Here is a 15,069-nt window from a genome sequence, read left to right as displayed (position 1 = left end):
ATGACCCACGGAGCTTCTCTTTCCAGCTTCTCCCGCAGATCCAGGGCCTCTGTGGCCGCACCATGGATTGTGGTTTGTGGATCGTGCACCGGGGGTCGCGGTGTTGGATCCAGTGTGGCGGATTCTGAGTCATGTGGGCTGATCGTGGTGCTGGTGGTGGACCCTGTGTCGCGTTGGCATTTGGCACGGGCGGTGGACCAGGACTGCGGTGGTGGCTCGTGGTGGGTCCTGGTGGTCGGCGGTGGACGGTGACTGAGGACTGGAGTGGCGTCTGGTCTGGATGGTGGATCGTGGTCCTGATGGTTGCTGAGCATGGACTGTGATTGCAGCAGGACTGCTTGGCATGTAGTGTTGGGGTTGTCCTTCGGGATGTCTACCCTCATCAATGCTGCTAGAGACTTTGATTATTGATGATGTTCTCCTGCACGTGGCATCTATTGCACTTCTGTCCGTCCTGGGAGAGGGATCCCTCACATGTGGCTCTCTCTGAGGTTTCTACATATTTTTACCCTGTTAAAAGGGTTTTTAGTAGTTTTTCCTTACTCTTGCTGAGGGTTAAGGACAGAGGATGTCACACCCTGTTAAAGCCCTATGAGATGAATTGTAATTTGTAAATATGGGCTATACATACATTTACATATTTTGATTGATTGATTGATTGATTGATTCACAGGCTTTCTCTCTGACTCTCATTATCTGATTAACATACACACAGACACACAAGCATTTCACCTAGTTAAACCTTCCCCCTCGGCCATAAAGCAACCTCAGAAAGGGGGGGGGGGGCTCTTATCTTAGGGGGTCAGCGACCATTTTGAAAGCAACCTCAGGAAGGCGTTACTCTTTGGGGGGGGGGGGGGGGGGGCTGCTGCTATCTTAAGACGTTACTCTTTGGTCAACCACCATTTTGAGAACACCCTAATTTACCTACATACACACACACACACTCACATACACCTCCTGGTTAGTTAGTTCGATTGTTTAGTAAATTGTGTTTTATACTTTATTATGTTCATAAAAAATGTTCTGTCATTAATGTTGCATAAGTGAATTTTGCCAACCGTTACACTGTTAAGAACTCCATAACCTTCACTGTTCATTATATAATCTTTAATAGTAAATATTGAGATTTATATTGAACTAGATCTAAATGAGACTGATCTTAATCAATGAATTGGCTATCTTTTCCCTACTATGAAGGGTGGTGCCCCGCGAGAACTTTAACCAATTCAAGTTATGATTTAATATTAATGTTTTAAATATTAATGTTTTATATTTTATTTTGATAACCAAATGTATTTAGTGCCTAAAGGCACACCATTCTATGGTAACACTTTTCAAGCACTATTGCACAACTTAGTTTTTCCTTACTCTTACTGAGGGTTAAGGGCAGAGGATGTCACACCCTGTTAAAGCCCAATGAGACGAATTGTAATTTGTGAATATGGGCTATACAAATAAAATTTGATTGATTGATTGCTAGTTAGTGCTAGGTTGGATACCATAGTTTTACCAATTTTTGCCGTTATGAATCTGTGACATGAAACCCCAGGAAGGTTCGGTGTCTCTCTCTCGTCACTGTGCAGCTAATACAGGAGACTGTCAGGGACCTTTTCTAGATCATGATGCTGTAGCTCTGAAAATATCAGGCTTGAATCTTTTAGGAAATGGAAGGAAAAATAAGTCAAAATGGATTAATTTGATTATATTTTTGTAACCATGTTATCAGGTTATCAGCCATAATATTTAATCTATGAAAGTCTACCTTAAAAATCTGAGACTTCAGAATCTGAGACTTCAGATTTTTTCTTTCAATTTCAAGCTTTATTTCGGTACATAATCCATTTCAGTTGAAATTCGTTCTTGTTAATGTATGTTTACATTTTCATGGGGTGTTTTAAACGGGTACATCAACCTGGGAAATGTGACTCCTGCCATATATGAAGCCTTACAAATATTTCTTATTGAATGAATGTAACACATTTTTTATGTCCGACTACACCTCGAATCATAGTCTATATTTAATATATACTAAATCATCTAAGTGTTACTAAATTAACAATTTAGTAGCACTAAGATGATTCCTTATAGCATTTTGTAGTATGAAATGTAATTTAAATATTTATATTTGGGTTTGACTCTTAAACTCGTTTTTGAGGAGTTTAAGAGTTTAAGTTAAAGTCAAGACATTAAGTTAATGTCTTGAATGTCTTTTTACTGTTACGTCATGTTACAGAGTTTCAGCTGCCAACTGACTTTTACTGGAAGAAAAAGTGTCTTTGTGTACAAACTTAATATTTAGTGAGTGATTGATATTTCTGTTCTTTTTTAAAGAAAATTTTATTCTGACATTTTAATATGAAAACACAAAGACTCCTCAGATGTTTCTGTATTGCAGCTAAAATGATTCTTATTCCTCTGTGCCTGCGAGGTCATGTGACCAAAGCTTTATATCATGATACACTGTGACGCCTGCGGAAATAAAACAAACTGAGTGAGTCTTGAATCTGTTTCCTATTCCTGTGAACACGATATCTCAAGAACAACTTGAAGGAATTTCTGTATTCAAGTTGATCCAGAAAATCAACAGTCGAGCTTTGACCTGAATCATATTCTGTTCTGATTTCATTCATGTTTTTTTTCTTCAGCACCTCAGATGAATAACCTTTTGGATGAAAATGACAGTTTTCATTTCATTAACGTAAAATAGTTTTTATATTTTGCTCCTCTGAGGAAGAGAGAGGATAGAAATTGTTAATTTGACATTAGCTGTTTAGTGTGTTGTTCCTTCAGTTCGTCACTAGAGGTCAGTATTACACTAATTACTTTGAGTCAACACAATACATAACGGTACATTTCATTGAGCTGAAAAGTTTTTATCCAAAGCGACTCACAATAAGTTCATCAACCATGATCAGAACAACAAGAATCAAGAAAGTACAATTAAACACAAAGTTATTATCTGTGATTATATAAAGTGTAAAATAATATTGGACACAAATATTAGACAAAATTGAACAGGATACAATTATATCACTGTTACAGTTTTGGGTTTTGTGAACTTACTTTATTTATTTGATTGAACTATTTGGAGAGAAACAAGCTCAACTTTGACTTTTTGTTATTTTCACATGGACACATTCTGATCACATGCTTTTTTTCTGAGTTTGCAGAACATAAAAAATGTTTGAAGGTAAAATTTCTTACATTTGTAAGAGGCCAGTTGTGTGTGTGTTTATTTAAGAATAATAAACTTTCCTGCATTTTTTCCACCACCAATATGTTTTGAATTAACAAACATCTCACAAACATGTTTATACATTTACCATGAATCAAATATCACAGCCTGAAGCCCTACTAACAATAACAAGGGACTCACACTGAGGCAATTGTAGCTAATAACCATGAACAAAGTTCACAAAAGTAGAAATCTGTATCTAATACCTCACAACAATACTTGAAGTCCTAATAACATCAATCACAAAAGTTACAAGATGGAGAGACAAGTTTTATTCTTTGTCAGGAGCATCTCTCCATCCTAAGATGGCCTGTCAAGATGCTGGTCCAGATACTGGTCCAGATGTTGGACGGGACCACTTTCCTCTCATGGGGGTGTGACCAGTGCTGTTGTTTTTAGACTAACCACACGTTTTATTCAGTCCATGGTTTTACTCTGGTAATGGTGACTGGTTTTCAAGAGCTGACTATTGTAGACACAACTATAACAGGACAGCAACAGAGACATCATGTTGTGTAATATAAATCCATGTTATAACTGTAGATAATGATTTTCTTCTTGTTCTCCTGATAAGACCGTGGCCTGGCATTGCAGTGTCGACTGGGACGGAGCACTGTATCCCAGTCGGTACACAGGACTGGCCGGGCTATAGAGAGGTGGATGAAGGAAACACAGTTCCTCACACCAGCAGAGCAGATGTGGAGAGACACAGCTTCAGCTTTCTGGAGCAGGTGGAATTTCCCAAACTGCTTAGGGGCCATTGACAGGAAGCATGTCACGATAACAGCACCACACCAGTCTGGCAGGTCTTCAACTCTCCTGAAGCCATCAGAGAATCAAAGATGGTTGGATGAGGCTGAAGAACCAGGGGAGCACCTGCAGGATGCTGGGAACATGGGGAAACAGAGGAAGCAGAGCAGCTCTTTCTTCATCTCTCCTGAAGGAAGAGTGGCCTGACAGGACCTCATGGTGCCGTCTGAAAATCCAGTTGAAGCTTCAACAAACTGAAAGACCTGAGTCCTTGTATGTGGAAGCCTTGTGTATAACGTTTTTTATTAAACAAAATCTTTGAAAATGGAACTTTCATTTGGCACAGTTTCCTCTTTGTTGAAAACCCTCATTGTTCTTTATTTAATTTGCAATAGTAAAGTACAGGTAGAGACTTGGTTCAAGTAGTTATGCTTTGATGTGAAAATATTATTTAACATAACATTCATTAATGCTAGAACTGTACTGCCCAGGTGATCAGATTGTTTATGGTATTTAATAAATCCCACCGTTTTACTTGCACTAGCACAGTAACACAATCAAACATAAATCCTATACTATATGATGCCATTCCACAACATGCTTTATGTGAGTACATTTGTTAATTTAGATGTTTACTCAAACACAATAACTGCCAACATCACATCACTAATCTGGAACAGTGTTGTTTGATTCTCCAAATCATCAAAATACATTTATATATATATATATATATATATATATATATATATATACTTAATCTTAATTAATAATTGTCTTGTACTGACAAATTCCAACATTTAAATAATCTGATAGACAGATTATGTGGTTAATATGAAGACTATGAATAAACATTGCACATTAGTACGACCTTAAGTGAATGACTTCATATTTCTAAAGAAAGTAGTGTCACTTATGGCTTCATAAGTTATAATATCACATACAGTTGCTGTTATGAGCTAACACGTGATACTGAGGCCGTATGTTTAACCAATATACCACCAGCTATGTGTCATCTGTATGGTATCATACACACATACATCACACAACTAACTCACTGTACTTCTACACTTCAATTATCAACTTTATGTCATCCATCTTCAAGAACTCCTCCGCTGTCTGCTCCGGTCGATGTCGGGTGTCAGGGGAGGGGGGCGTCCTCGCCCTCCCTTAGCATTTGTCACAGCAGGTTCCAGCAGAAGAAGAGGAGCAGGAAGTTTCTCTGAATTCCTCCTGATAACTTTTCTCCAGTGATTTGTCAGAATCTCCACTAACGGATCGAGTTTATTTGGTTCAGGTTTGTTTTTTAAAGTTTCAAAGCTCGTAGGAAGCAGCAGTTAGTGTCAGTTAGCATCAGTTAGTCTCAGTTAGTGTCAGTTAGCGTTAGTAAGCAGCAGTTAGCAGCAGTCAGTGTCAGTTAGCATCATCCATCTCTTCACTATGAACCGTCCCTCATCCCAGTTAACGATGTACTGGTTCATTTCAACGCTTTGGATTCTCTTCACCTTCACGCGTGGATCAGTTCTGCGAGCTGGACACGGTAAGACAACACACAAGCTAATACGGGAAGGGCTAATGGCCCAAAGCTAACGGGTTAGCTTGGTGCTGTAGCACAGCCAGCAGGACTCCCTGGACCTGTGATGTGATTTTGGTGAGAACATCACGGAACATCATGAAGGACCACAGCCCCCCAGGCACCTGATTCACTAACAGCTTCTCCCCCCCAGGCCGTAAGGCTTCTGAACCAGCAACACTGACCCACTGGAGTTACCATCACCATGTACACTCTGCTCCACCACTCATACAAATACACTTAGTACACTTATATACATATTATTTAATTTAATATTCCTCACTCCTTCACCCTGTAAACTGCTGCTGGCCCTTCATTCAAATTTAAATTGTTATACTATGTTATATATATTTTTTAAATCTTATATTGCCCTTCTACTGCGTATTTGTTGCCTGCCAGGTCACAAGAACTTCAGGGGGGCCATCGTCTCCACATTAGATGTTTTCATGTGAACCACAGGGCATTGATTCCCGTGTTTTGATTTCTCTCACATCTATAATCAGCCCCACAACTAAGAGGTTTTGTCTGAAGATGATTCTGACTGACTGATTCTGAAGCGTCCTCCATTACCTGTATCACCACACCACATTGTTTGTGAAAATACAAATAGTTTTATGACTATTATTATTATTATGAGTTGCCAGACTTGTCGTAGTTACACAGGGAACTTTATTTTCTCCTTCGACTGACACAGCTCCAACTCTGAACTCTGAACCCTGGAACTTCTAACATCACGAAGATGAGACTAGTTCTAGAATTGAGTACAGTGAATAGAACAATAGATTTAGAAGTGAATTCGAAATTTAAAGTTCATACAACATGATGTAGAAAGAGAGCCTGATAGAAATAACAAGTTAAATGAGGATAAAAGAATAAAGTTCCTAAAGACAGTAAAACTAATACTAAACAAAAGTGATATTAAAATGAAATATTATATTTCTTAATACATTCTGCAAAAATAGTAATATTGTATATTACGGGTGTTCTGTACAAGCACAAACCTTGCGCCGATGCGAGTGGCAGCCTTTCCACGTAGCTGTGTTGTTTGTTTGTTTGTCAGTGTTTACACTTGCTTTTCAGAGGCACTTTGTAGATATATTTATATCCTATGGATGCACGTACGCAGGGGCGGTTCTGGCTAATGGAAAAAAAACAAAGAACAATTTTGAGCCTCCCAGACACACGCACACACACTTAATGAGCCATGTTATGTGAAACTGACATTTCATGTGAATAGAAACAACTAAACAATTATTTACCTAGAGATCTAACTAAGTGGCAAACGGAAAGGAGGGGGGCTTGAACTTTATGTTAACATTAGGTGGTGCAACCCAGGGCATGTGTCTGTAAAAGAGACCATCTGTTGCCCGTACATCAAAGTGTTAGCTGTGAGCCTCTGTCCGTATAACATGCCCAGGGAATTCTCGCACACCATTGTTGTTTGTTTACATCCCTCCACGAGCTACTGCCGATATCTCGTGTGACATCATCTACTCTGTAATCGCTGGGCTCCAAACTAGAAGTTCTCTGACGACTCTGCTATTGTGGGATGTATCAGGGATGGCCAGGAGGGGGAGTACAGAAGCCAGGTGGATAACTTTGTGCAGTGGTGTAAGAATAACCACCTGCAGCTGAACACCACTAAGACAAAGGAGATGGTGGTGGACTTTAGGAGGTCTCAGCCTCCTCTGCTTCCAGTCTCCATCGAGGGGGTCGGTGTGGAGGTGGTCAACACCTTCAAATACTTAGGAGTCCATATGGACAATAAACTGGACTGGTCAGCTAACGTGGATGCCATCTACAAAAAGGGTCAGAGCCGGCTCTACTTCCTGAGGAGGTTGCGGACTATATATATTTGATTGTACTATCACACACACACATCCAGCCACACACACACACCTTTGTGGTTGTTCAACAGTAGTGTCTTCTGGACCACATTTGTTCATGATCACACACACACCCACACACTCACCTACAGTTGCAATTAGAAATATTCAACCCCCTCACCTCAATAGACATTATAGAGATGTGGATGACAGATAATGACAATAAATGACAAAAAAACCTCATCAAACAACAAAAGATATTTATTGATGCGTATTTGAGTTATTTTTGTAACAGAAGTTGACTTAACTTTGAAGTTCAAATGAAAAATGTAACTCTTTCAACACATATGCATGTGCAGTATTATTCAACCCCCAGCTTCAGTACTTTGTGGCGCATCCTCTAGCTTTTATAACTTCTAAAAAATGTTTTCGGTAAGTGCGGACAAGCTTCTTACACCTCTCGATTGGAATCTTTGCCCATTTTTCAAGCGCAAAAGCCTCTAGATCAGTGATGTTTGATGGCTTCCATGCTGCAACTGCCTTCTTTAAATCCCACCAAAGATTTTCAATCAAATTTGAATCTGGTGACTGTGAATGCAACTCCAGGACGTTCCAGGATCTTTTTCTCAACCAAGCTTTGGTGGACTTGGAGATTTTGCTTTGGATCATTGTCTTGCTGGATAGTCCAATGATCACCAAGGTTTAATTTGTCAACAGAAGGAATCACATTCCTCTTTAAAATGGCCTGGTATTTCTGTGAATCCATGATGCCATGTACACAATAAAGATTGCTAGTTCCTGCCGCAGAAAAACAGCCCAACATCATCTTTGACCAACCTCCATGCTGGACTGTGGAGATGGTATTCTTCTGGTCATAAGCCTGTCCTTTCACATGCCAGACATACCGCTGGTCCATACGTCCAAACAGTTCCAGTTTGGTTTCATCAGTCCATAGAACTGTCACCCAAAACTCTGTAGGCTTATCCAAATTCCTCCTGGCATATTCTAGTCGACTTTTGATGTTGCTCGTGGTCAAGAGCTGAGTGCGTCTTGGAGCCGGCCATTAAGTCCTTTATTATTCAGTGCACGTCTTATAGTTGCCACTGCAGCACTTGTACCAGCCTTCATCAGGTCATCCTGTAGGTGTCTTGTAGTCACACAGGGGTTTATCTGAGTTGTTCTGACTAAGTTGCTGAGGGTCCTTGATGAAATGCTGGGCTTTCTTCCACGGCCAGGCATGTTGAAGCTGCTCCATCAGTTGTAAACTTCCTTATAAAATTCCCAATTGTGTCTCTTGGAATATACTTTTTTGGGGAATTCTTCTTCTACCCAAGGCCTTTCAGGTGTGATGAAATAATCTCCTCTCTCAGCTTTTGTGTAAGCTCCTTTGTCTTTCCCATGATTGCAACTCACCTTGAATACCTTCATGGGTGGGGTTTATATATGCATCACAGCTGAAGCAAATGAAGGATCAGTATAGAGTTCCCAAAGGCTTAATAATGTTTCAACTCAACTTTAGGACAAAAAAAACTGTCAGACAGCTTTAAAAACAACAATATTATATAGGGGTAGAATAATTGTGACATGGCTATCTTAACAAAATATACTGCTACACACAAATACTACATCATGCATTTTCCGTGTTGATTTTCTTTATCACTCAACTCATAAAGAAGGCATCCGAAGCAGAATCTTGATCAAAGAACAAGATTCTGTCTATTGATAAATCCTTAAAATCTTTGGGGGGTTGAATATTTCTGATTGCAACTGTAGACCCGCCCTTGTTGAATGATAAAGTTGCAGTGACATGTCATCATTAACTGATGTCTTCTTGTGAAACGTTGATCTTTTCTTTTCTTCTCTTTCCTCCTTCAGGATCAGATGTCATCAAAATGTTTGTGACAGAAGGGGATGATGTCATCCTGCCCTGCTCTCCACGACCCAACGTGAACATCGAAGCAACAGTGTTCGACTGGAAGAGAAATAACAAGGAGGTGTTCCTGTTCACTAACGGCAACTCCTATGGAAATAGCCGAGTGGATCAGGATCAGGATTTTAAAGGACGAGTTTCTCATTTTGCTGAAGAGCTGAAGCACGGAAACGCCTCCATACTCCTCAGAGACACCAGGACTACTGACAGTGGGAACTACACCTGCATCTTTCCTCGTCTTGTGCCAGAGCAAACATGCAGGATTGAGCTGGTTGTTGGTGAGTACGTTCATAACTCAGTTAAAGAAGCTGTGTGTCAGTTTCTGCTCCTGCTACATACTCAGCTTCTGCATTGTTGACTTCCTGTTCTGAGCAAACAGTCAGGACTGTGTTGAGTGTGTTTCAGGACATGTGATGCTAGCGTCGGCTCGATAGCAACAACTTACACGTAGCTTCTTCATCACCTCTGTGGAGCGTAGTGTCATCCATCTTTATTTACAGACAAAGAAATAATTCATTATGAGGCTAACATTCATAGAATGTTTCATTTTTGTCTTTCAGAAATGATCTTCAGAAACAGATTAGGACAAAACGAGGGTGAGCGATCTCTATCCCTATCTATCCTATATTAATGTTGATATTAATTTTTATATTGATCTTTAGATATCTTGTTTTGTCCAATTAACTGATTGAACAATGGTAAATACTCAAATCAATTTTTTCAATTGGGAAGTTGAAAGTTTATGTTTTTGTTGCGTTTAAAAGGATTTAAATCAAAAATATTTATCATTGAAAGGATGGATGGATAGATAGATGGATGGATGGATAGATGGATAAATAGATAGATACATGGATGATAGCGAGGGAAATGTAGGAACATCAACTGATAATAACAAACTGACAGGATGTGTGTGTAGTTAAGACTAGCTGTTTGGCTTTCTGTTTCTCTATGTAAGAGAAATGATAAATCATTATAATATAACATTCCTCTGGTTGTAGCACTGGTTAATAAGATATTCATGTGTTTACAGGTGCAGCTACAACTCCATATGTAAAGATACGTAACATCACAGGAGATGGGGTGCTACTGGAGTGTTTGGTTACAGGTGCTCATCCAGAGCCTCAGGTCGAGTGGCAGACGAGTGATGGGATCGTGGTCCCTGCTGAGGAACCACAGGTCTCTCCAAGAGGACACCGCTTTGACGTCCTCCTCCTCACCACCGTGAAGAAGACCACTACCAACATGTACCGCTGTGTGGTCAAGCAGGAGGGCTTCGGCCATGTGATCCACAATGAGCTCCTTGTGCCAGGTCAGATTCTTTACATGTACTTACACATATACTGTATATACATATAAATGTATGCGGGTGTATGTATAAACACATAATGTAGTAATGTTGTCCGTATATATTTTCTTCTGTCCTCAGACAATCTCTTCGAGGACAAGACCTCCCATTGTACCAGTGTGCCCATGGTTGTGATAATAACTATTATAGTAACTCTGGTTATTCCACTTCTGGTTATTGCACTTCTAGTAAAGACCATCATGAACCAGAGGAAAAGTAAGTTTATATTTAAGTAATTTTAACAATAAATTCACAATGTGTCAAAACAAGGGAACAGAAACTTTAGTCTGTTTCATATTGAGACAGAAACTCTCTTCAACCAGTGACAAGATGTTCAGATCTGAGGAAGGGCTGCAACAAACAACTGAACTACTACTATATTGATTAATCTGTTGAGTATTATTTAGATTATTTAATGATCATTACTCATCTTCCTGTAAATTGCTCTTTCTATATGTTTTACAAATAGATATAAGAGATAAAAAGATATAATTAATTTGCCTCAATTCAAGATCCCTTTAATTAAGTGAGACTATTTTGTAGTTATCATGAATTATGACAAGTCAGATTTAAACTGAACATGACTGAAACTGCAATTCAATGGAGCAGTGGTTCTCAACCTTTTTTCAGTGACGTACCCCCTTCGAAGAAAAAATTCTGCCGAGTACCCCCTGACCAGCGCAAAGCATTTTTGGTTAAAAGAAAGATGTAATGTGATTTATTAAGCCTTGTAACTAGACACATTCAAATTTAAAACTCCATCAATTTCCATAACATTGCTCATTTGTAGTGGTCTCTCTTGAACTATTTCGAAATAAAAAGATATAAAAATAACTAAAGACTTTTATTATTATCTCAATATAAATAAAGATTTGTGCACCTCAAAATAATTATCAACTTAAAGTGACCTCTTTTGGGATCATAATAAAGATATATTTTCAAACTGAACTCATAAACTTAATTATAGCTAAACTTCTTCCCAAAAAATAAATCATTAACTTAGTTTTAAATAAAAGATTAGCTCAAAACATATTTTTTTAATATTTATCATCTTAAAATATCTTCTTTAAAGATCGAAAAGAATACTGACAGGTAGCTTGTTTCCGTTTGCTTCTTGGAGGCTTTTCGCATCGTGTCTTGAGATGACCTGAATTCAGAAAGTTTCCTCTTAAAAAACTCAGGTGGCTCACCAACATGACTTTCATGTTTGCTCGCTTTAAGGTCATACAATTTCATTTCCGCTTTTGTATTACATGCTTTTATTTTGAAAGGGTACCGGTAGAGACGCAGACTTCTTGTTATGAATCATTAACTTCACAACGGAAAACTTTTACGTTTTAGCGCCCCTCCGAAGAGGCACTAGCTCTCACGGTGTTGTTTAGGGAAGGCCCTCTGCTCTGGTTTCGCCTTCTTTGGTACTTGTCCCTCCGTGTTTCAGCAGCATTGCTGCTGCACTTCAACTCGACTCCATTGTTGAAGTTTTCAAGGCGGCAGTGATGACAGGTGGCGTGTGCCAGGTTGGGTCAAACCATCGGTATGGGGGAGACTCTTTTTTTTAGGATAATTAAATTGAAAAGCCTACTGAAAATAAAATTTAGTTCATGAACTTACACTTATATTTTATTGAATATTTGTTAAATAACAATTTTTCAAAGATTTTTGAATGGATGCTAATTTTAAATATATATAAAAAAAATCTCAAGTACCCCCTGGGGTACCTTCAAGTACCCCCAGGGGTACGCGTACCCCCATTTGAGAATCACTGCAATAGAGTAATAATATAACTGAGTTATAGACAAACCCCACACACATGAATGGCAATCTAGTTCGGATCTTACTTGTCTAAATATTTATTTCTGTTTAGTCAAAATAGCCGAAATCATAATGTTGAATGTTGAATTGTAAACTTGTGTTTCAGAGGAGTTGTAGTGTCATGGAAGTGTTACCTGATGTTTTGTGTAACCTTGATTGCTCTGTTTAAACTTAACAATAAAATGTTGCTTCTTCTTTCAGACGCAAAGCAGAAAGGATCACCAACAGAAGTTCTCCCACTGAACGGTACAGTGGTTCCAGTGTTTTGTTCTCGTTTGATTCTGTTGAGTTTGCTCTTTCTAATACTAGTTTGATTTTCTGCTGATTTTTCAATTTCACTGGACACAGCATTAATTCAGCCTCGTTGAATGTGACTCAGTGATGTCACAAGTTGTGTTTGTGTTCAGCAGCGAGTTGTCTGTGAAAGATGATGGAGAAAATAGAATCTGTCTGTTGGGAATCATTTGTGTACAAATCAGAGGTTGATGTGAGACATGGATCTGTTTTCTCTCCTGCAGGTCATCAGCTGAGTAACGGATCATGATCTACACAGACAACACTTTAGGGAAATTCTGCAATAATGGTTGATGTCATCAGTATTTTTCACAAAATTGGAAACCTGCATTGTATCTGTGTCAATCATATTGTTTTTAAAAAGCCTGTATTCACAAACCAAAGTTAGCATCATGGGGCTGAACAAGGTGAGACCTCCTTGAGCTGCTTCTGGACTCATCTCTCTCTTGTCACAGTGCAGCTAACAGGAGAATGTCAGGGACTTTATGTAGATGCTGTTTCAGATCATGATGCTGTCGCTCTGAAGAAAAGGAAAATATCAGGCTTTAGATTTTTAGGAATTTGAAGGAAAAGAAGTGAAAAGTGATTAATTTGTATATACTTTGTAAATATGTCAGAATATAATATCAAAGTCTACCTTAGAACTGTGAAACGTCAGAGGAAGACACGAATGGGCCAGTTTTCTTAAAGTGGTCAGGCAATTTAAAGCTTTAGTTCGGTGCATATTCAACTTCATTTTTAATCTGTTAACACCAAGTATTCTGCAGTATCATGTCTTCCTGATAAAATCATGGTCAGCTGAGAGGATGTTCACAAGAAGGTTGATGGTTAGATTCTAAGCACACGAGCTCAATGCACAAGTGTTCTTGTAAATGCATGTTTACATTTTCATGGGACGATGTTTAACAGGGTACGTCAATCTGGGAAATGTGACTGCTGCGATAAACGGAGCCTTAAATATTTTTCTATTTGAATGAATCTAACACTTGATTTTAAATCCGACTACACTTGGATTCATAGTTTAAACTCACATTTTAATAGCACTGAAATGGCCCTTACTACTCGCACTTTGCAGTTTGGCTTTCTGGTTGCTCTGGGTTTGTACCCTCATGGTTGATGCACTTATTGGGGTGGCTGTGGCTGAGGGGGAGAGCGGTCGTCCTCCAACCTGAGGGCAGTTCGATCCCCTGTCTTCCCCATCTGCATGCCGAAGTGTCCTTGGGCAAGATGCTGACCCCCGAGCTGCCCCTCGTAGAACACTAAAGTGCTGCTAATAGATGCACTTTATGAATGGGTGAATGTAAAACTGTACTGTAAAGCGCTTCGAGTCACCAAGACTACAAAAGCTCTTTATAAATACAAAGCCATCTACTTGTTGTAAGTCGCTTTGGATAAAAGCATCTGCCAAATTAAATGATGAGTCAGTGCCTTGATGCAATTTCCTCAAATTTGGTGCAAATATCCATTTTACTTCAGGATGAACTTGACATCTTAAGATCAATTTGAGGGAAAGTCTCAAAGAGGAGTTTGGTGCTTGAAGGTCTCGTCCCTGTGACCTCATGTTACTGTTTCAGCTGCCATGTGACTCTTACTGGAAGAAAACAAAGTATTTGGACAGTATTTTCTCATCTGTTCTTTTTGCAATTACTTATTTTTTAAATAACATTTTATACATGTTGACATTTTAAGAATCCTCAGAGATGTATCTGTATTGCAGCTAAAGTGATTCTTATTCCTTTGTACCTGCTCAACATGTGACCAAAGCTTTTTACACTGTGATGTCTGCGTATATAAAAAACTGAGTGAGTCTTGAATCTGTTTCCTATTCCTGTGAAAACGATATCTCGAGAACAACTTGAAGCAATTTCTGTAAATATGGTGCAAACGTTCAGTGTAACTCAAAGAGGACGGTTGTGGCTGTGCAGTGGGTCGTCCTCTAACCAGAAGGTTGGTGGTTCGATCCCCGTCTTCCCCATTCCTGCTGCGTGCTTTTTATATCTTTTATCTAATATATATATTTTATTTAGATATGTTTGTCTAAATACATGTTACTTTGTAAAAATATTAGAAAAAGGGAGTAAATAAGAAGTAAATGGTGAGTAAAAATACATTGTTTCTGTTTATTGCTTTTCTTATGTGTTGTATTTATTGTGTTTTATGGTTTTATGTTTCTATGTTCATTGTATGCACCAATCACCAGAGCAAATTCCTTGTAAGTACAAACCTACTTGCCTATAAATACTTTCTGATTCTGATTCTGATGTGTCCTTGAGCAACACAGCGGATGAGACCATTGATTCGAGT

General features: G+C 38.8%; 1 protein-coding gene across 1 annotated transcript in view; it reads left to right on the top strand.

Annotated features, from left to right (window-relative positions):
* LOC133972706 (CD276 antigen-like) overlaps positions 1 to 15,020 on the top strand; it is a 37,295-nt gene extending 22,275 nt beyond the window's left edge. Inside the window, exons 5-8 of the mRNA XM_062410274.1 lie at positions 10,345 to 10,623; positions 10,741 to 10,875; positions 12,673 to 12,717; positions 12,990 to 15,020. Of these exons, the coding sequence (XP_062266258.1) occupies positions 10,345 to 10,623; positions 10,741 to 10,875; positions 12,673 to 12,717; positions 12,990 to 13,015 (485 nt within the window). The 3' untranslated portion in view covers positions 13,016 to 15,020. The remainder of the gene's footprint in view (positions 1 to 10,344; positions 10,624 to 10,740; positions 10,876 to 12,672; positions 12,718 to 12,989) is intronic.
* Positions 15,021 to 15,069: the final 49 nt, after the last annotated feature.

This window comes from Platichthys flesus, chromosome 2 (genome assembly GCF_949316205.1).
Source record: "Platichthys flesus chromosome 2, fPlaFle2.1, whole genome shotgun sequence".
NCBI classification, from domain to species: domain Eukaryota; kingdom Metazoa; phylum Chordata; class Actinopteri; order Pleuronectiformes; family Pleuronectidae; genus Platichthys; species Platichthys flesus.
This window is presented reverse-complemented; position numbering and strand designations above follow the sequence as displayed.